This window comes from Rhinatrema bivittatum, chromosome 7, assembly GCF_901001135.1.
Source record: "Rhinatrema bivittatum chromosome 7, aRhiBiv1.1, whole genome shotgun sequence".
Classification (NCBI taxonomy): domain Eukaryota; kingdom Metazoa; phylum Chordata; class Amphibia; order Gymnophiona; family Rhinatrematidae; genus Rhinatrema; species Rhinatrema bivittatum.
This window is the reverse complement of record NC_042621.1, coordinates 232,427,286-232,450,589: the sequence shown is the minus strand read 5'-3', so window position 1 is coordinate 232,450,589 and position 23,304 is coordinate 232,427,286. Positions and strand designations below refer to the sequence as shown.

At 44.0% G+C, this 23,304-nt stretch overlaps 1 protein-coding gene across 3 annotated transcripts in view; it reads left to right on the top strand.

The window, feature by feature from the left end:
- ADGRA1 (adhesion G protein-coupled receptor A1) overlaps window positions 1-23,304 on the top strand; it is a 1,158,413-nt gene that overhangs the window by 1,030,497 nt on the left and 104,612 nt on the right. For all 3 annotated transcript variants that reach the window (XM_029609977.1, XM_029609976.1, XM_029609978.1), the window contains one exon: window positions 22,150-22,295. In XM_029609977.1, the coding sequence (XP_029465837.1) occupies window positions 22,150-22,295 (146 nt within the window). The remainder of the gene's footprint in view (window positions 1-22,149; window positions 22,296-23,304) is intronic.

Below are 23,304 nucleotides of genomic sequence, written 5' to 3'. Positions count from 1 at the left end.
AAAAAAAAGGCACAAAGACTCAATTCTTTAAGGAAAAACATTATTAAGCAAAAGGTAAAGTTATTTTAATAGTTAAAGAAAATAGACATAAGCAGGTATCTAATAGTATTTGTTCCTTTGTCTTGTTGATAAGCTTACATAGGTCTAGAAGTTCTGGGTGAAAGTAGAACTATTAATACCTGTGTAAAGAAAGAAAATACAGAAAGAGTATTATAGTGTAATTAACATTATTAGAAAAATGTGTTTCACAGTATATTTTACTTTAATAAAAATAAACTGTTCATTTGCATAATACTGTGAAGTGAATTGTATCTGTTGTGTCTACAGTATCCTTGCCTCCTCTTCCTAGCTTGGAGGAAATTTCTGGGTGGCTGGCTTGTGGACCCCTATACCTGTGGGAGACCTAGTTGCGAAGAAGGCATTAAACGGCACCCCTGTGGGCAACACCTGAGAGCTTGCTGTCCTGATCACATAACTACATTCTTAACATCAACTTCGGCCATGACAGCAGTCTTCACCCCGCAGGGGTGGCAGTTTACACATAGAAACAGAGGTTGTTAGGTTCATAAGTGCCGCTCAATGCAAGTCACCCCTGTGTCATCTTCAGTAATACCACTATTGTTAGGTCATAAACACCACTTCATGCATGTTACCCCTTGGCTACCTCCATGGTCTGTGATGCCACTAGCTAATGCTTTCATTTTGCGACGAAATAAGAAATAGAGATGATATTTCCTATTTCGTTGTGGTTCCGGGGGGGGGGGGGGGGGGACGACGAAATTTCATGTGGTTTTCTTATCATTTTTTTGGGGGGGGAAGGGCACATTAAAAAAAACCCCAAATCCACCCCAACCTTCAAATCTAATTAATTGCAACCCTCCACCCTACTGACCCCCCAAGACTTGCCCGACCGCCCCACCCCCAAAGACTTACCGAAAGTCCCTGGTGGTCCAGCGGGGTCCCAGGAGTGATCTCCCCCTCTTGGGCCATCGGCTGCCACTAATCAAAATGGCGTTGATGGCCCTTTGCCCTTACCGTGTGACAGGGGCTATTGGTGCCATTGGTTGGCCCCTGTCACATGGTAGGAGCAATGAATGGCCCGTGTACCCCCCCCCCCCCCCCGAAAACCTGGCCCAAGCTCCCCCTGCGCGCGCCGAGCCTATGTTGCATAGGCTGCCGGTGTGCGCAAAGCCCTGGGACGCGTGTCGGGGCACGTGTCACGGCGGCGTGTCGGAGGCATGTCAGAGGCATGTCGGTGGGTGTGTCGCGGCCGGCGCGTCATCGGGGGCATTCCGGGGCAAGGCTGTGGCCTCCAGACCAGCCCCCGGACTGGACCCTGACGCTCCGGCGGCCGGCCTGGCGCTCGCAAGTTACGCCTGCCTCGGACAGGCGTAACTTGTGCAACAAAGGTAGGGGGGGTTAGATAGGACTGGAGGGGTGGGTTAGGGAGGGGAAGGTGCGGGCTCGGAGGGAACGGAGGCAGGCTGCGCAGCTCAGCGCTTATTTTGGGCAGCCTTGCGCACGCTGACCCCGGATTTTAAAGGATACGTGCGGCTATGCGCGTATCTATTAAAATTCGGCGTACTTTTGTTTGCGCCTGGTGCGCGAACAAAAGTACACACGGGCATACTTTTATAAAATCTACCCCTCTGTGTTTATCCCATAACCTTTTGAAGTTTATTACCATATTAGCTTCCACCACACATTCCAAGAGGTCATTCCAGATATCCACTGCTCCTGCCATAAACAAATATATTTATTGATATTGTTCCTAAGTTTCTCTCATATTTTCCTGTCTCTCCTCTTCTCTGGGATACACATATTTAGGTCCTTAAGCCTAAAATCACATGGTTTTTGTAGCAGATTCTGCACTATTTTGATTGCCATTTTCTGGGCCACCTCTAGCCAATCTATTTCCTTTCAAATTTACAGCCTCCAGAACTGAACACAGTATTCTAGGTGAGGTCTCAACAACAACCTATACAGAGGCGTTATCACCTCTTTTTCTGCTAGTTATGCCTCTCCCTATGCATCCAAGAATCCTTCTAGCTCTAATATCTGTGCAGAGTCTATTCTTGTTGCCTCTAGAGGAGGTTTCAGGATTCTCTAGGCATGAAGCAACCTCAAAAACATAGCCACTTGTTGTTGCCATTTCATGGTTTAGTTTCTTCTCAATAAAAAATGTGTTGTGCTGCATCTGGAATCTGGTGTTTAACGAATATTTATTTATTTTTTATTTATTTGGTTTTTTTGTATCCCGACATTCAGTCATAGCTGTCACATCGGTTCACATACAACAATAATGATAAACAGTTACAATGTGAAGAATATAAAAATAATGGTGTTACATAGAATAATAGAGAGAATTATAGTGGAGAGGAAAAATGAAAAAGAATAAAAGCAGAGTAATAATTAAAGTAGAGTAAAAAAAATTAATATATAATTACAATAACTATGTTGGAAAAGCTTTTAGGAATAATACAGTTTTTAAATTCTTTCTGAAAGTTTGAGTAGACGTTTCCAGTCTTAATTCAATGGGAAGTGAATTCCACAATGTTGGACCAGCAATTGAAATTGAATATGAAACATCAACTAACTTATCACACTGTTTTGCTAACTTATGATCATTGGAAACTATCACACCGAGGTCTCTCCCCCGGCTGGTGTATATACCACTTCCTCAGATTTCAGCACCACTTTTTTGCTTTGATTCTGAACTTCCAAGCATTTATTTATTTTATTATTTATTTAAGGCTTTTATACACCGGCTTTCTTGATACAGATCAAATCAACTCAGTTTACATCGAACGAAGCAGAACTATAACCAACCATATAACAAGAGACAATTTGAAGAGCATAAAAGTTACATTCTAACAAGGTTGCCTTAACTGGGAGAAGGAAAAAAAAGAGGGGGAGAACGAAGATAGATTACTATATACAATAAATAAAATACTATTTACAATGGAGAATGGGAGGGAGGCATGATAATTCTAAATCAGGCTGTTGGGCTATTGGCAGGGAAGGCTCAGCAGAATAGCCATGTTTTCAGTTTCTTTTTAAAAGTTAGTAGACAGGTTTCCTGTCCGAGGTCCGGGGGTATAGCGTTCTAGATGGAGGGTCCTGCGGTAGAGAATGTCCTGTCTCTGATGTTAGCGTGTTGTACAAATTTGATTGGGGGAACATGTAAGGATCCCTTGTAGGCATCTCTTAAGGGTCTGGTCGTCGAGTGTAGTTTGAGAGGGTGTAGCAGATCTACAGGAGTCTGATGGTGAATATTTTTGTGGATAACTGTCAGTGATTTATGAAGGATCCTGAAGTTTACTGGGAGCCAGTGGAGGTCCTTTAGGATGGGGGAGATATGCGCTCTCCGATTAGTATTTGTTAAGATTCTCGCTGCTGCATTTTGAAGCAACTGTAGAGGTTTTATAGTAGAAGCCGGTAGACCTTGCAAGATGGAATTGCAGTAGTCTATCTTGGAGAAAAGAATAGCTTGAAGGACGGATCTGAAGTCATGGTGGAATAGTAGCGGTTTGAGTTTTTTGAGTACTTGTAGCTTGTAGAAGCACTCCCTTGTTGTGTGTTTTATAAACTGCTTTAAATTCAAGTGACTATCTATTATAACTCCAAGATCTCGGGCATGGGATATTTGAATGTTAGAATGCAGTTGATTATGAAGTGGACTGCCTTCTGGGGTTATAAGCAGTAGTTCAGTCTTGGAAGTGTTGAGTACCAGATGAATGCTTGAAAGGTGATGGTTGATCGTTTGTAAATGAGAGTTCCATAATTTGAGTGTTGAGTCCAGTGACCTGGATATGGGGATTAAAATTTGTACATCATCGGCATATATATAGAACTTAAGATTTAGATTTGAGAGTACATGGCAGAGAGGGAGTATGTAGATGTTAAACAGGGTGGGCAATAAGGAGGAACCCTGAGGAACTCCAAATGGGGCATTGGTATGAGAGGATTCCTTGTTATTGATTTTAACCTTATAGCCTCTATTGCTAAGGAAGGAGTCGAACCATCTGAGAGCTGATCCAGTAGTACCTATATCTGACAGCCGGTTTAGTAGGGTATTGTGATTTACGGTATCGAAAGCTGCGGAGATGTCAAGCAGGGTTAGAAGGAATGATTGACCTTTGTCAAAGCCAATGTGAATTTGATCAAGGAGAGAGATGAGGAGGGTTTCAGTATTGTGTTCTTTTCGGAAGCCGTATTGTGAATGGTGTAGAATGTTATGGTCCTCCAGGTAGTCTGAAAGCTGCTTATTTACAATTTTCTCCATGATCCTGGCTATAAACGAGAGATTTGAGATGGGGCGGTAGTTGTTGAGGTCATCCGGATCCAGGTTCAGTTTTTTGAGAATGGGTTTAAGTGTGGCTGATTTGAGAGCGTCTGGGAAAATTCCTTGTGAGAGGGAACAATTGATAATATCGGCTAGATATTTGGAAATGTATTCTGGTATGAGAATCAGGAATTTGGATGGGATTTGGTCCTGCGGATGGGTCGAAGGTTTCATTTTTTTAATCAAATTTTCCACCTCTATAATTTGATTAAAAAAATGAAACCTTCGACCCATCCGCAGGACCAAATCCCATCCAAATTCCTGATTCTCATACCAGAATACATTTCCAAATATCTAGCCGATATTATCAATTGTTCCCTCTCACAAGGAATTTTCTCAGATGCTCTCAAATCAGCCACACTTAAACCCATTCTCAAAAAACCAAACCTGGATCCGGATGACCTCAACAACTACCGCCCCATCTCAAATCTCTCATTTATAGCCAAGATCATGGAGAAAATTGTAAATAAGCAGCTTTCAGACTACCTGGAGGACCATAACATTCTACACCATTCACAATACGGCTTCCGAAAAGAACACAATACTGAAACCCTCCTCATCTCTCTCCTTGATTAAATTCACATTTGACCTGAGCACTCAAAACTAGGGGCCTGATATTCAAATGATAGATAGCCAGATAAGTAGTACTTATCTGGCTTTTTAGCAGTCGCTGAATATCTGGGTAAACTCTTCAACACAGGCTGTTTTTTTCCTTCAGCTGCCTTGCCAGAATCTCTCTGAATTTCTAGAATGCTTCTCTTCTGACCCCATGGCTGTGTTTACTTCTAGTTTTACTAGTTCCCACTCAATCACACACACATTCATCAATGGAACAATATATACCCAATTCCCAGAGATACTCTTGCCAAAAAGTAGTGGTCTTTCTTGAATCCCTTCTTTACTGAATACCAAGCAAAAGTATTTGTTTAGCATTTCTGGTTCAGTTTGACAATTCCACCTTCGGCCTTTCTCCTTTCAGTGACATATCTTAAAAAGTCTATTTCCTTGTTTTCCTCATTAGCTGTCTTTTCTTCCACTTGCATTTCTGCCATCCTATCTCCCTGCCTCTTTCAGCATTACCAGATTTTCTTTAATGTGCTCTTCTTGTCGAGATCCTCTGTACTTTTTAAATACTAATCTTTTTCTCCTTTCTTTCTCCAGCACTTTTTTGGGGGGAAAAGTAAAGCAGAGAGAACAGTAATGAAAAAAAGGAAATGATGGTTCTCTAAAGCCAAGATGTAAATAAAGAATTTCATATCTATCTATTAAAGTAAATCCAGGAAGCAGCTTTAGAACTACTTTCCTCTGCAGGCTTGTATTTACCAAGTCTAAAATTGTAATTTAAAAGTCGAATTCCTCACCTGTAGAGAAGTATTTTTATTTGGGAAGGGACCCTAAAAGTTAATGTAACAGATTACATTTCCAGACAGAAGTGAAGTTAAATACGTCTATCATGGCAACTTAGAAAAGTACATTTCATAACTCCATGACCTACACGTGTGTGTTTTGCAGTTGGTCACAGGAAGAGGGAATAGGGATAGGTGAGAGGAGGTGGGATCTGTGGGAGATGGGGGTGTGGAGTTATCTGTGTGAGGAGAGGGATGGGGATCAGTGTTTGGTGGGGGGGGGGGGTGAGGTGTGTGTGTTATAGATTGAGCTATAAGCAGGTGGTGAGAAATGGTGGAGGGATGAGGGGTGAACATTGAGTATGTGGTTAGAGTGAATAGCAGTGGGGGGAGTCAGGAAGGGAGGTGAGGCATGGGGGTGAGGGTAGGGTGATGTCCCACAGTCTCCATCTTTTCTTCTACCCTTCCCTCCCAGCCTACTCAGTCCTTTTCCCTATTGCCCCCGGGGCACTTTCCCTTCCCTCCTCTGATATTTTCTCACTTTCCCCACATATATACTCTCTCTTCTTTCCCCAGCATTTCTTTCTCCCTCCCAAACATTTTCTCCCTCTTCTCCTGTCCACTCTCTCTTCTCTAGTCAAATATTGGTTTTTCTCAAATACCTGCTGTCATAAAGGGATATATTTAGCTATTTATGCAGTTTTGAAACACTAAGAAACTTACGGGCCGATACAGTAAAAATCGCGGGAGAGTAGGCAAGCGCCCGCTCTCCTGTGCACACGATACAGTAAATTAATTTATTTAAATTAGGGTCCGCGACAAAAAGAGGCGCTAGGGACACTAGTGCATCCCTAGCGCCTCTTTTTGGACAGGAGCGGTGGCTGTCAGCGAGTTTGACAGCCAACGCTCAATTTTGCCGGTGTCGGTTCTCAAACCCGCTGACAGCCACGGGTTTGGAAACCGGATGCCGGCAAAATTGAGTGTCCGGTTTTCAATCTGCGAGCCGCGGGCCCATTTAAAAAATTTTTTTTAATTTTTTACTTTTTTTAACTTTTGGGGCCTCCGACTTAATATAGCCATGATATTAAGTCAGAGGGTGCACAGAAAAGCAGTTTTTACTGCTTTTCTGTGCACTTCCCCGGCGCCGGCAGAAATTAATGCCTACCTTTGGGTAGGCACTAATTTCTTAAAGTAAAATGTGTGGCTTGGTTGCACATTTTACTTACTGTATCGCGCGGGAATACCTAATAGGGCCATCAACATGCATTTGCATGTTGCAATTGGACGTTGCAATTGGACGCGCATTTTCGACACGCTATTACCCCTTACTGAATAAGGGGTAAAGATAGTGCATCGAAAACACGCGTCCAATTGTGGGTTAACAGTGCACTCCGCCGGAGCGCACTGTTAACCCATTGGAATGGGTTCCGGTTTTGGTATCGTGGACCCGTGGGAAATTTTGTTTCCCGCGGTCCAGATGGTTTTGTTTTTCAGCTGTCCCAAGCCAAAAAAAAACCAAAACACGCTGACCCTTTAAATCTAATTATTTACAATCCCCCACCCTCCCGACCCCCCAAAAAACTTTCCTAAAATACCTGGTGGTCCAGCGGGGGTCCTGGGAGCGATCTCCCGCTCTCGGGCCGTCGGCTGCCAGTAAATAAAATGGCGCCAGTGGCCCTTTGCCCTTACCATGTGACAGGGGCTATCGGTGCCATTGGCTGGCCCCTGTCACATGGTAGGAGCAATGGACGGCCGGCGCCACCTTATAAAAATGAAAATGAAATGAAAATGTCATGGGGTATTCCTATCATTTTCGGGGACCCCCGATACATGACGGATTTGAAAATATTGTACGATATTTTCATCCATCAAAAAAATGATGCACATCCCAAATTTATATTCATCTCCTTGAGGCTTCTGCTCCCAAAAGATTTATCTGTTATGGGACCGGGCCGTGGCCCGGTCCCTTCACCTACCATAGGTCCGCCCCGGCCCGGCCGATGTGCTCGCCAGCCCTCCGGTCCTGCAGCGCTGCCTGCCGCGGCGTCCCCACCGCGAGGGAGACGCCGCCGAAGCCTGACGATGGCTCCTCCCCCTAGGCGCGCGCGTGCACAGAGACTTCATTCTTAAAGGGGCCAGCGCGGGAGAATTCAAAGATGGCCGGCGGATGACGTCAGACGCTGCAGGGTATATTACCCTGCAGCTCAGAAGAGATCTTTGCCTTGCAATCAAGGTTCCTGGTTCCTGGTTTGTTGTTGCGTTCCTGGATTGTCTTGTTCCGACCCGGCTTGTCTCCTGACTCCTCTTCGCCCTCTGCTCCCTTGGTGCTGTTCTTCGTCCCGCCTCTGCGCTGTCTCCTAACCGGACTGATTCTTCTGGACTCCGACCCCTGGACTGGCTGCGGATTGCTCTCTGGACACTGACCTTGGACTGGCTGTGGATTGCTCTCTGGACACCGACCTTGGACTGGCTGAGGACCATTCCCCGGACTCCGACTCCCGGCTTGGCCTTGAAGACTAACCACGACCTGCTGGAGGCGCCAGCCGTCTGGAATCCACGACCTGCAGGAGGCACCTGCGTCCAGACTGTCTTCACTTCAGGAGTCGCCTAAGTCCCAGCGGCCGAGTTCCTACGGGCTCCTCCCGGGGGGACTTCGGCTTCCAGGGTGAGAATCTCCTAAGTCCCAGTGACCGGGCTCCTAAGGGCTCCTCCCAGGGGAGTACTGGTTTCCAGGGTGAAGACACCTCTATCTTCAGGTTCCCACATCGTCCGTCCATCCACAAAGTACCGAGTCCTTGGCCGCATAGGGCTCCACCATAATCCAGGGTCTCAGCCAGCTTCGAGTCCCCATACCGCCTCCTGGTTAGGATCTTGCTGTGGGCTTCTTCAGCTCCCCATCCTCAGTCCTAACCAGCCCAAGGGTCCACGCATAACATTATCCTCTTCAGAACAGCAGAAAATTCAGATGGCATCCTTTTTGCTCATATAGGTCCCATTCTTTTCTAGGAGGTCAAATTACTAAGCATCAAAAAATTTTACAAATGGCATTCATGTGCAAATGCCTCTCTTCTCCCTCCAAAATTTCAGGGGTTTTTGCATTTTTGTGCATAAAACTCCATTTCTAAATTTTTACCCCAGTATTCCACATCCCAAATGTAGCGTATAGTTTGCTACATGAGGAATTTTTTTCAAATTCAAAATTAATGAGCTGCTGCGATGCAAGATCATGCAAAGCTTATTACTTAGGAATTCAGTGAAAACCAGCCTGCAAAAACATCATTATGCGCCATTTTTTGCAAGAAAAAATCTATTGAGGTGTAAAGTTACATTTTTATGCCGATCCCCACAGCAAAATGTTGCTAGCCAGCTCATTTGTATGGGTAGCAAACTTCCACATGAAATGGCCAAAAACCTGCATGAAATCTCATGGGTTAGTACATCAGCCTCTAAGTAAGAAAAAGTGTAATTTCTATTTTCTCTGTCTCACAGGGAAAATCATGGATGCTCACCCAGGCCACCATCTTTCCTTTTGCTGTGTCCATTCCATTGAAATGGAATCAGAAAAAAAGTCTCAAGAAAGAGTTGAAAAACATTCTCTTTCAGAGCCTTTTTCTCACCTTTTTTATTTAAAGAAAAAGTACTGTTTCCTCAGCCCTCTTCAGTATGTTATAGATATGACACACATGCAATCACAGTCCAGCACTTAGACCCATTATTCACACCCATGCATCATTAATCCTATACAGTAACATAGCAGTCCCCAATCAGGGATCCCTGAGGCCACTGCAGAGGGTCACAGGAAACGAAAAAATAAAACAATCTCTTCAAAAGGCTGTATGCCACATAGGTGGAATAGGAATAGTGACAGCATCAGTGGCAGCCTGTGAGACCCAGAAGCAGGAGCGGTGATGATGGCAGGATCAGAGGTGTCCATGTACACTGGGAGCAGCAGCAGTAGTCTGCAGGGACTGGAACAGGACAGGAACAGTGATAGTAATGGGATCAGAGTTGGCCACAGGCCAGTATTAGAAACCGTGCAGAAACTAAGGAGTGAGCCCAGCCAGTGCCAAGGGCTCTGAAGTACTGCCTCACTATCGTACAGCTTCACCAAAGGGAACCCCTTGTGGTGTTGGACCTCTGGGCAATTGCCCTCCTTCCCCCACCATTACCGCTACCACTACCAAAACCAACCATAGGTGACCTACATGGGACACCCATCAACAGTTCTGGTGACAGCAGTCTATTGTGAGCTGGGAAAAGGAATGAAAGGGACAGTGGGATCAGGATCAGAAGTGGCCTGCTAGAGAAGCAGCAGGAGCAATAGTGGTGGTAGGATTAATAGTATAATGGCAGCAGCAATTAGGGATGTGAATCGTTTTTATAACGAATTGAAATATCGTATGATATTTCTTAATTTGTTATATATCAGTTAAAATGCGAAATGAACACTTTTTCCCCCAAATTTTCGTGAAAATCGTTTTTCGGGTTATTGTGTGCTAACTCGCATTAGTGCGCACTAACAAAAAACCATTTTTTTGTTATTTTTTGTTACCTTTTGTTATTTTTTGTTAGTGCGCACTAACAGGAGTTTGCGCACTAAGGGATAGATTTAAAAAAACTGTGCCCGCGTATTCTTTTGTTCACGCGACCAGCGCAAACAAAAGTACGCTGGATTTTAATAGATACGCGCGTAGCCGCGCGTATCTTTTAAAATCCGGGGTCGCGTGCGCAAGGCTGCGCAAAATCGGCAGCCTGTGTGCCCCGAGCCGCGCAGACTGCCTCAGAGGGAACTTTCCTTCCACCCCACTGCACCTTCCCCTACCTAATCCACCCCCCCAACCCTGTCTAACTCCCCCTACCTTTGTTGGCAAAGTTATGCCTGCCCGAAGCAGGCGTAACTTACGTGCTCTGGGCCAGCCGCCGGCGCGCTATTCCCTGGCCCGGGAGCAGTTTCAGAGGCCTTGGCCATGCCCCCAAAATGCCCCCGGGCCAGAACCATGCCCGCGGTCTCAGCCCTGGATGACGCACCGCCGTGACATCCCCCCCCCCCCGAAATGCCCTCAACACGCCCCCCCAGGAAAGCCCCGCGACTTACGCATGTCCCAGGGCTTGCGTGCACCACCGAGCCTATTCAACATAGGCTCAGCGCACACAGGGGGAGCTTGGGGCAGGTTTTCAGGGGGTACACGTGTTATCTTACGTGCGTACCCCTTTGAAAATCTTCCCCTAAGCCGTTAGTGCACACTAAGCCAAAAAAACGATTTTTCACTAAAAAAAAATGCCGATCCATGAGAAAATGAGATTTTCCCGTGGCCAGATGAACCCAAAAGCGAAAACGATTGGGCACCCGATGCATATCCCTAGCAGCAATACAGTGATGGGATTAAGAGCAAGACTGCCTGTAGTGGTGAAGGCAAGAGAGGGTAGTGGGGATGAGCTGGGGAAAGAGAGAAAAAGACTTTGGGACAGGCTTAGGGGGAGAGAAAGAAAGAGACTGAAGGGTACAGACTGGGAAGGTTGAGAGAGACTGATTGTGGGAAGAGGGAAAAACTGATGAAGGTTGACAGGAAGAGAGATTGGTGGGACAAACTGGGCAAAGAGGCAGACTGGTAGAGACAGTTTGGGGAGGGGGGAGAGAGAGAGAGAGAGACTGAAAACAAACTGGGGAAAAGAAGGAGAGACTGATGGGGACCGGCAAGGTGGTAGGAACAGACTGGTGGGGTCAGGTTGGAGGAGAAAGAGAGAAAAATCCTAATGGAAATGGGCTGATAGATTGGGAGGAGAAAAAAAGAGAAACTGGGGTGAGCAGGCTGGTGCATAGAGAAGGAAACAGTGGTGAATGTGGTTTTGCTGTTATGATTGAGGTTTTATATTGCTTCATAAAACATTATTTAATGTTTTATGAAGAATGGTAATGTTCCTGTTTTTCCATTGTTGCTCTGCATATTAGAGATGTGCATTCGTTTATCACGAATTAATCAATTTCAACAAAATTGCCTAATTTGTAGTGGTTTTGGGTACATGAACCATGAACCAGATTTTCCCCGAACTTTGGGGAAAATTCATTTTTCGGGTTAGTGTGGGGGGGAGGGGCACATTTATTTAAAAAAAAACCACCCCAACCCTTCAAATTTACTGTATTACAATCTCCCCACCATCCCAATTCCTCCCCAAGACTTACTAAAAGCCCTGGTGGTCCAGCTGGGGGTCCCGGAGCGATCTCCTGCACTCAAGCCATTGGCTGCCAGTATTCAAAATGGCGCCGATAGCCTTTGCCTTTACTATGTTACAGGGGCTACCAGTGCCATTGGTCGACCCCTGTCACATGATAGGAGCAAAAGATGGTGCCGGCCGGCCATTGCTCCTGCCATGTTACAGGGGTCAACCAATGGCACTGGTAGCCCCTGTGACATCATAAGAGCAAAGAGCCATTGGTGCCATTTTGATTCGTAGCAGGCCCGACAGCCCAATGACCCAGAGGGAGAGATCACTTGTGGGACCCCGCTGGACCACCGGGGCTTTTAGTAAGTCTTGGGGAGGGATCGGGATGGTGGGGGGGATTGTAAGAAAGTAAAATTGAAGGGTTGGGGTGGTTTTTTTTCTGATTCTTTTTTTTTCCCCGATTCGTTTTTTTTTCGATTTGTTTTCTGACTTGTTTTTCTTATCTGCAACAACAAAAAATGATCCGCCAAAAACAAAATTTTCGACGAAGCGCCCAAACCGAAATACGTCCCGATATGAAAAAATAAAGCTCATCTCTACTGCATATAGAGGCTGGCTTGTTGTGGGTTCCAGTTCAGTTCTTCTCAGCACGTTTCTCTTTACACTTTCTGATCTCTTTGCTCTGTATTTGGTGAGGGTCTGTCTGTGTTCTGTGTATGTGACTGAGGTGAGGGAGTGGGGGCGTATCAGTTTTTTAAAATATAGATTGCAGGAGGGAGCTGGGCTTTATTTAATGGTCTGGGGCAAAAACTGAATGAATCGGGGGGGGGGGGGGGGGCAGCACAGTAATTGTTCACACAGGGCAGCAGAAAACTTAGCATGGCCCTGGGTGTGTTGACCTTATCTCTCCATCATTGATTCCATTACACTGGTTGCCAGTACAACAGAGAATCAAGTTCAAAATTTGGGTTCTCGGTTTTAACATTGTTATAGGCATTGGCCCACTTTGTCTGTCTGAATTGTTATTGTTGTATCAACAACCCTCTTGAGTTTTACAATCCAGAAATAATCTTTTAGCTTAACTGTTCCTTCCACCATAGAACATTGTTTAGTAAAACTTGTTCATGAACTTTTTCTATTATCAGCCCGATTCTGTGGAATTCACTTCCCAAAGGGCTTGCATTTCATTTCCAGTATCAAATTGTATCGCAATCTGCTCAAATGTCTAGTGTAGTAGCTGAGAAATTGAAAAACTGTCAATATAAGAATTTGAGTACTTAATATGTTTATTATTGTGGCTTTAAGCTGTTTTAAGTTTACTTTATGTTTATTTTAGATGTATTTGATGATATACATTTGCTTGTTAACCGCCTAGTAAAATTTATTTGATTTATGTGGTATATACATTTTTTAAAGTTAAATAAATGTATCTATTGTAAAACTTCTTCCAAGTCTCTGATTACACCTGAAATAGCCAATACATTTTATTCACATTCATCTGCAATCTTTAGCTGGACCACTGAGTGGACTACTCAATCACATGGAATGAGAGCAAAAGGATATAAAAGCTGCTAATGTACTCTGTAGGAAGAAAATAGTGGAAGAATATATGAGGAGCTGGTTTCCTTAGCAACTGTTAATATTACTCTGATGATATGATTGCTGTCTTCAGCTTAGAGTAGTACATTTTGTTTTATATGATTTGAAACACTTTGACCACTGGAATTGTTTAGTATAAACTTTATATATCAAAATTATTGTGCATGTAGCTAGATACAGTGTTTCTTTTATTTTACCTATTCTCTTTAGCTTCAGACACAGCAGAAATAAGATTATATTGGAATGACAGTTGATACTCTGGGTATGCTCAAAATGACAGCTTTAAATATTTCACTGCATAGCTTCATATTTTTTTTGTAATTTACAATTCCTTAAATGTGCAAAGACAAATAAAGGTTTTGTGCACATATTCGGTCTCCGCTAACTCTGAGCTGTAGTACACATTCAATTCAAAACCCTCTTATACTGATGCTCGCTGATACCCACAAAGCATTTGTAGTGAAAAGAATATCTGTCTTCTTCCTTATCCCCTCTTCCCCATCTCCTCCCATCAGCTCAAACTTTTCTCACATTTCTTCTCTTCCCCCTTTCCTCTCTTCTCTATCTTTCTCCTTCCTGTCCCCTCCGCAGTCTTACCCCAGCACTTCCCCCTCCCCCAGACCAAGCCCAGAAATATCCCTCTGTCCCTCATCCTAATCCCTGGACTACCTTCTCTGCCCCTCACGAGCCAATGAATTCGCCCATCACACTGGCTTCCGCCTTCCCCCAGCCTGCTATTTCTGTCCTCTGTGTGCTGCACGGCGGTGGCTCTTTCTGGTCTGCAGGACCGTGTGACTGTGCCTTGTTCTAGCAGTGGAGGTCGTGGGCCATGTACTGTTTCATTCACGAGACATGTATCTCATAAATAGCATGCATTGTGAGGGAAACTGTGCATTGTTAAAAAAAACCCTCCTCCTGGTGGCTGCCAGCGAAAAGCACTGACTGGGGACTATCATACAAAAAGTCTGGAAGTGTATTATATATGTGTTTATTTAATGCATTTATATACCACATAACAAGTGCAAACTGTAAAAGCGGTTTACAGTAAAGCATGCAGAAACATCTAAAACAATCACAGATGTTTTGCTGGAATGTTTTCATTTCAACTATTGGGTAATGTGGGTGCATTTCATTTTGAGATTTTTTTGTTTTTGTTTATTTAAAACAAAATAAACAAAATGAATGTAAAACAAAGCAAAATGTAGGGCAGTCTAGGCCCACTATATGTTAAAACAGAGGAACAATCTGGTAAGGGGGGAGTCCCTTAGGAGTGACAGGCAAATCCAGCCCTAGACTTGTCGAGAGGTACACTAGGCCTCTGCCTAGGATAACAAAAATCTGGGGGCAGTAAACTCGTTGAAAATTTGTTGCCTTCCAGCTGTGCTGAATCTCAGTCAGTAAAGAGCCCTCTGTTTCCTAATCCTACCCCACCACTCTCAGGAACAGGATGGGAGACAGTGAGCTTAGAACAGAGAAAGAAAAGGGGGATCATTTGGAGAGGTTAGAAAAGGCTGAATGAAAATCATTGGGGAATGAGAAAGGCTGGGGGACATGGTTGTATGTGAGAGAAAAGGGAGCAGAGGAAGCAACAGTGTTTTGGGGTGTGACTGAAAAGGGATTGCAGCCGTGTGTGTGTGTGTGTGTGTGTGTGTGTACCAGAATGACTGAGAGGTTCAATAGGGAGCCAAGGGGGACCAAAGCACAGGAGAGACAGCTGCCTCTCCCCCCATCCCACCAGCCACAGCTGTAATTCAGATCCTATCTCCCTGGATCTCAGATTCTATCCCCCAGATCCTGGAACCCAACCTCTCCTATTCCCTCCTCCCCTTCCTCAATCCCAGAACATCTCTACCACTCCTTCCTCTTCTCCTATCCCCTATTTGCGGTTTACCTCCTTCAATCTTCCCTATCTCCCATCCTCCACATCCCCACATCTCCTTTTCTCTCCTCCCACCATCCCCAATCCTCTTTCCTTCCCACACTCCTGCAGGTTAAGCCCTTGGGTTCTGGGGGCCAGTAAGGCTTAGGTGATTGTCCCACAGGAAAAGGAGAGACAGGAAGCCTGGGGCAGGCAGCAAGCAACAAGGTCAGAGGTAAATGGAAGTCGAGAGTAGTAGTGGTCCAGGCAAGGAACAGTGCAGAAGTCAGTTTGAGAAGAAGGGCAAGAGGACTGGAGGGACAAGGTGAGGCAGGCTGGACAAGATGAAGCAAGGCAAGGCAGGTTGGAGAGACAGGAATACGCTGAGGCGACATGTACTGCAGATTAGGCAGGAGACCCATTGCTGACGCATTTGCTTGGAGCATGGCTGGGGTTTAAATACCCAGCCGTGCTGACGTAATCAGTGGGCGCCATTGCTGCGGTTCCTGCTGCGGGGCTTGCTATTTCCAGCATGCACTACACGCATGCACCTAGGAGAAGCTCAAGGAGGCAGAATGGCAGCATTGATGCTGCGTCAGAGTTGGTGGTGTCCTGGCCCTGCGGCGGTGCTGAAGGTGAGTGCAGCTGCTTGAAGTGGCCTGCTGCAACCGGCAAAAGTAACAATATTCATTAGGAATATCCTGAAAGCCTGACTGGTTGAAGGGGGGGAGCCCCGAGAGTTGGTTTGAGAACCCCTGAATGCTGAAATTCTTTAAAATAGGAGAAAAGGAGACTAAAGCAATATTTTCCAACCTTCTCCTGGAGGTTTACCTAACTAGTCAGGTTTTCAGGATATCCATAATTAATATGCATGAGAAAGGTTTGCATACATAGGAGAGCCAGTGTATGCATTGTGGCAATATATATATATATATATATATATATATATATATATATATATATATATATATATATATATATATAAATGATCTTGAAAGGAATACAACAAGTGAGGTTATCAAATTTGCAGATGATACAAAATAATTCAGAGTAGTTAAATCACAAATGGATTGCGATACATTACAGGAAGACCTTGCAAGACTGGAAGATTGGGCATCCAAATAGCAGATGAAATTTAATGTGTACAAGTGCAAGGTGTTGCATATAGAGAAAAATAATCCTTGCTGTAGTTACACAATGTTAGATTCCATATTAGGAGCTACCACCCAGGAAAAAGATCTAGGCATCTTAGTGGATAATACTTTAAAATCATCGGCTCAGTGTGCTGCAGCAGTCAAAAAAGCAAAAAGAATGTTAGGAATTATTAGGAAGGGAATGGTTAATAAAACGGAAAATGTCATAATGCCTCTGTATCGCTTCATGGTGAGACCGCACCTTGAATTCTGTGTACAATTCTGGTTGCCGCATCTCAAAAAAGATATAGTTGCGATGGAGAAGATACAGAGAAGGGAAACCAAAATGATAAAGGGGATTGAACAGCTCCCATATGAGGAAAGGCAGAAGAGGTTAGGGCTGTTCAACTTGGAGAAGAGATGGCTGAGGGGGGATATGATAGAAGTCCTTAAGATCATGAGAAGTCTTGATCGAATAGATGTGAATCGGTTATTTACACTTTCGAATAATAGAAGGACTAGGGGGCATTCCATGAAGTTAGCAAGTAGCACATTTAAGAATAATCGGAGAAAATTCTGGAATTTGTTGCCAGAGGATGTGGTTAGTGCAATTAGTGTAGCTGGGTTCAAAAAAGCTTTGGATAAGTTCTTGGAGGAGAAGTCCATTAACTGCTATTAATCAAGTTTACTTAGGGAATAGCCACTGCTATTAATTGCATCAGTAGCATGGGATCTACTTAGTGTTTGGGTAATTGCCAGGTTCTTGTTGCCTGGTTTTGGCCTCTGTTGGAAACAGGATGCTGGGCTTGATGGACCCTTGGTCTGACCCAACATGGCAATTTCTTATGTTCTTATATTCTTAATCCTGGAACTGTGACTGGCTAGGTGTGCCTCCTGGAAAGAGTTGAAAACACTAGTCTAGAGAATTTCAAAAGGGAGAAGATATCTTTTGGGAGAACTTTGAGGGATTCCCAAAGTCCTGCTTGAGTATTCAAGTGGTTCAAGTTGTCTTTCTCTTTGGGGACCATGGTTAAATTGCTTGCAATTAAGACTGTGTCCTATTTCTGTATTCTGGCTTGATTTCCACATTTTTTGCTGCTGAACTTTTGATTTGATTCAGCAAACTATATTTTTCTTTGGAATACAACACTGACAGGTAGATTTTAAATAAGTATGCTGGATTTTATAAGATACGCACGTAGCTGCGCGTATCTTATAAAATCCAGGGCCGGCGCGTGCAAGGCCTCGGAGGGAACTTTTCTTCCGCGTCCCCCCACCTTCCCCTCCCTTCCCCTATCTATCCCACCCCCCGCCCTACCTAAATCCCCCCCCCCCCCACCTTTGTTGTGCAAGTTACGCCTGCTTGAAGCAGGCGTAACTTGCACGCGCCACCTCGCCATCCCCCGGCACAGGCCGCAGTGCCAGGAGACTCGGGACCGCCCTCCCGGCCTGCCCCTGAACCATCGCCATGCCCCAGGACCTGCCCCGGACCGCCCCCTGACCCCAGACACGCCCCCTCCCACCCCTTTTATGAAGCCCCGGGACTTACGCATGTCCCAGGGCTTTGCGCGCGCCGGCGGCCTATGCAAAATAGGCGCACCGGGCTTTTAAAATCTAGCCCTTATAGAATAACTTTCAAACAATTCTGCATGGCCCCATATATGAGTCCAACTTGATTTATTATAATATTTTATAATCTGTGCAGATGCATCTGTGCAACTTCTAAAATATGCATATTTATGGCCAGAAGTATGTGCATACATTTTACATGTGTGCACAAATACACGCAAATGGTAAAATGTTCACGTGTATCTGAAAACTTGTATTCCCGCATATGTTTTTATGTGCACGCACACATATTTTCTGTTTTGCTCTGATGGTTTCATTCCAATATGGTCCCCTCGGCAAGGCAGCTGAATTTTAACAACAGGGTCATGGCAGGCTGTCCTTCCTGGGGGTGAGAAACGAGGTCATCCTATTCCCCATCTCTAGGATCAGGAGAAACAACTGCCAGATTCCACAGCCCTGAAGAGTACTGCAGACTAAATTTAATCAAGGAGCTTCCTACCTCCATGGGGTAAATACTAGAGATGTGACTCGGTCGAACCTTTTAGTTCTGCCTTCATTATTGGCCCGCCATGGGAAATTTCATTTTCCCGTGATTCGGGCTGATTTTAATTTGATTAACCCCGAAACTATATCCGAAACCCACCCAACCCTTCAAATTTAATTAATTGCAAACCCCCCACCCTCCCGACCCCCCAAAAACTTGCCAAAATTCCCTGGTGGTCCATTGGGGGTCCCGGGAGCGATCTCCCAATCTTGGGCCATCGGCTGACAGTAATCAAACTGGCCCCAAAGGCCCTTTGCCCTTACCATGTGACATGCTATCGGTGCCATTGGCCGGCCTCTGACACATGGTAGGAGCAATGCACGGCCAACGCCATCTTAAAAAATGGAATGGGTCATCCATTGCGCCTACCATGTGACAGGGGCCGACCAATGGCACCAATAGCCTCTGTCACATGGTAAGGGCAAAGGGCCATCGGCGCCATTTTGATTAGTGGCAGCCGACGGCCCGAGAGGGGGAGATCGCTTCCGGGACCCCACTGGACCACCAGGAACTTTCGGTAAGTCTTGGGGGGGGGGTGTCAGGCAAGTCTTGGGGGGTCGGGAGGGTGGGGGTTGCAATTAATTAAATTTGAAAGATTTGGGTTGGTTTGGGGTTTGTTTTTTTAATGTGCCCTTTCTCCTTTTTGTGGATTTTCTTATCGTTTCATCACCCCCCAAACCGTGACAAAATAGGAAATATCGTCTCTATTTCCTATTTCGTCGCAAACGAATGCACATCCCTAGTAAATACATTGTGGGAACTAGGAAGGTGGGTAGGAGTAAAGAGGGTTAGAGGTGGATTTGGAGACACATTTGGGGGCTTATGGGAGTAGGATAGGGGAGTTATGGAGCATTTGGGAGGCTTTTGGGGGCTTGTTGGGATAGGGGGATTAGGGCTGCATTTGGGGGATTGCTGGGGGGTTGGGTGGGGGATGGGGTGGGAAAGGATTTTGAAGACAGGGGTGAGGGTGAGGATAGGTTAGAATTTTGGAGGGGTGGGGTCCATTTGGCAGGCTTTTAGGGGTTAGGCAAAGGGGGCATTTTAGGCTTGTGGTAAGGCAAGAGGCATATAGCAAATCAGAAACTAATTTATATTACATTGTTGGCATGACAAATGTACATGTGTTGTTAAAGTATTATCCTGAAAGAGTTAAACAAAAGGATACATTTATTTAGATGTAGGTCATATGTAAAGTAAAGGTCAGGAAAAGAACATCCTCGGATATGTTTCTGATTTTGACCCTGTGAGGGAGTCTATAGGAAACTCCCTCAGACTACCTTAAGGGATTAGGCAAGCTATCTCGCCTGGTCCCCCTTAAGATCCAGAACAACAGAGAATCTTGGGTAAAGGGGGAGCCCCTCAGCAGAGTATAAGAACCCAGGGCCTAGCAGGGTTAGGAGGCCTCAGGGAGTAGGCAGGAAGCCAGCCTATGCTAAAACCTGCTATGTTTGATATGTATACTTCCTCAACTTAAAATGAGCTGCATTCTTTGTTTTGATGTGATTTGCACTGTAAATACATTGCACATAAAGGAAACAGCCAGTGTTTGCTTCTTTATTCCTCCTGCCCGTTTCCCAAGCACTATTGTCCAAATGACCACAGCTCCTATTACAGAACTGACAAATGTCCCATTTGCAAGAGGGAGGATTTTAGAGCAGTCCGAGTTATTTATTTATTTGTTACATTTATATCCCATGGAACAAGTGGAGAAGGGGCTGCACCACAAACATCAATAAAGGAAATGAGTACTGCAATGAACTCAGTTTCAAAATACTTGTATAAAAGTGGCATAGAAGAAGCTGAAATTGCTTGTAGTAACTTGCTATGGTTTATTTAATTCATAAAGAAGCAGTGTTCACAATGATTATTGAAGTAGCTGAATCTCCCAATTATGTACATTTCACAGATGTGCTGCACTGGGAAGGAAAAATTACTAAAAAGTAAACAGTAAAATATATAAGGAATGGTACATTTAAATGACACATATATAGGGAGGATCAAATCTGCTCACATGCACCCATTCAGATAGCTGAATTCAAGAGAATAGTTTTCAACAGTGGGCATAAGTTGGCACACCCATATATATGTGCACACAAATTTATGTCTGTATTTTATAAACTGTGTGGCAATACACACACATTTTTTTTAATGCAGGGGGCCAAATACATTCTACGCCTAAAAGTGCATGCACGTATTTTAAGCTTGGAATAATTGTAACATGTGCTTGCATTTACCAGTTTATGCACTGAGGCATGTATTTCTATAGTGTGCATGTACTCCACTTATGAAAATACTTACTTGTCTCGTACTTGTAATCACCTGTTTGCTGACACCTCCATCAGTTCACCCACTCCTTCCAACACTTCGCCCTGACTCCCACCACTTAATCCAGACCTCCCACCTAATAACTGCAGACAAAAGACAAGTGGTGTAAAAGACAAGTATTGGAACTATAATGTGAATTTTTCATATGTTTTGTTATTAACTGCCAAAAGTTGATGATCAAGCGGGCTATACATTTTTTTAATAAATAACATCTTCAGATCTCAAGTAGGTATAAAAAGCATGCATATAAGTTTGGTAGTGTATGTGCCTCTACAGTTTAGCAAATGCTAATTTCTGTGTAAACTTCACCCTGCCCTGCAATGCCCATAAACTGTCTCCCTTTTTCTTTTGTTCACATTTAAGTGTGACCTCTCTAGTGCACACATTCATCATGCTTTTGCATGGGTACATGTTACTTACATGTGTAACTTCTGATTTTATACAGTGAAACTTTTTGAAAATTAATCCCCAAAAATGTTTATACTATATATGTTTCTTTCTTTTATTATATACTAGTTATTTGCTAAATATAATTTTTAAAAAATTACAACAACTAAGCAGCTCAACAAGTTCCATATGATTATGCATAAGACAGAGGCCACTAAGATATGGCCCTGTTTGACAAACATTTCTAATTGCCAAATGCCAACTGATAAGGATCTGACTTTGCAGGAATCCAAACTGCTACTCCATGTTAGTTATAGTATATGCAGAGCAAGTCATATGAGCAGCAAAAATGGGTAACTATGTTCACAGATATTCTGCTTTTTGATTTTTTTTGGGGGGGTGAGGGAGTTTGTGGGTATTAATGCTAAAATCGATTAACCTTTACAATTCTAACTGACTCTAATGGTAACATTGCATTCTATTTTTGTAACAGGGCTATATATTTGTTGCACTAATATTCTTCAGCATATGGGACATCAACTAAATAGGAGGAGATCTATGACCCATATACAGTCATAGCCACTAAGAAATTTTGGGTTCAACATTGTATATTTACTGTTTCATAATTTAGTGGGTGATTGTATCTTAAAACAGCTTAAAAATGTAAATCCACTGTCTATGTTTGAATCTAGATAAGAATCTGGCCACAAATTTAGATTTCCAAATGTAGCACACTCAAATCAAATGGATGTGCGTAGAAATTCTGTTCTATATTTACGTTAAAACTACTTTTTCCTATTTTTAATGATACATGTACACATTCATGCTGTTGACATCTATCCATTCATTATTGTCTATATGTGTTACCTTTATTGTTCTAGGTTGGCATAGTATTACATTATTCTACACTTTCCACCATGTTATGGCTTGGAGTGACTGCAAGGAACATTTATAAACAGGTGACTAAAAAGCCACAACAGTGCCAGAATGGTGACCAGCCTCCTTATCCTAAACAACCAATGCTCAGGTATGGACTAACTGTGATAAATATCATAATTATTTGCATTCACAAACTGATGTAAACTCTATAGGTGATAATCAGACAAAATATTTGTGTTCCATAGCATACTATTTGCATTAACAGTTCTCAAGTGGTCAATTCAACTGTATATGTTCAGTGTTTTGCATGGGTAAAACATATTATATTGTTGAGAGTTTTGTGTGTATTATGACTTGAACTATTAAGCATATTTGCATATTTCTTATTACATTCCAGATCTAGTCAGGTCAGGCTGAGAAGCACTACTATGATAAGCAACACAAATAGGAAGACGCTTAGGCTTCTTACTTACTGGTGCCATTGCAGCGGTAGGCGTGCATCGGAACAGCTCATGCTCAAAAAAGAAATGCGTCCAAAAAATAAGCACTGAGAAGAAGGCACGACAAGATGCATGCACAACTTGCGCTTCAAGTTAAGCGCATAAAAAAAAATTTGTGCAGTAAAAAGCTTGCCCAAAAACCGAGCTAACAACACATGCACAAAGCCAATGCACACCAACAGCCTATAGAGGACAGTAGCACACGCACAAGGGCACGCAGAAATGGCCACCACTGGTAACCACGCAAGATCAAAGCTTAAGTGTGGGGCCTAGCCCACTAGGGGTCACTCAACCCACCAGGCTGTCCAGTTCCCCAACTCCAATGCGAGCGGGAGCAAACATCAGTATGGTATGCCGAGAACGGAGACAGGAGGAAGTCCTGAAACTCCTCTAACTGTCTCCGTTTCAGGTTAATAATTTTTTTTTAAACCTTACCTAAACTCAGCGCTTAGCAGCTGAGTAGAGAGACGGTCTCTGGCTGCAGGGGGAGAGGGCATTTGCTGTCACTGCCGCACTCGGCTCCTGCACCTTCTGCCTTTCAGCTGAACTAGCTGGAATCTCACTCTGGACATGTTCATGGTGTCCCCTTGCCACTCCGCAGCAGAAGAAACCGGCAGTGGAGTTCACGCTTCAAAGGCTCTTCAGACTTAGGGCTCT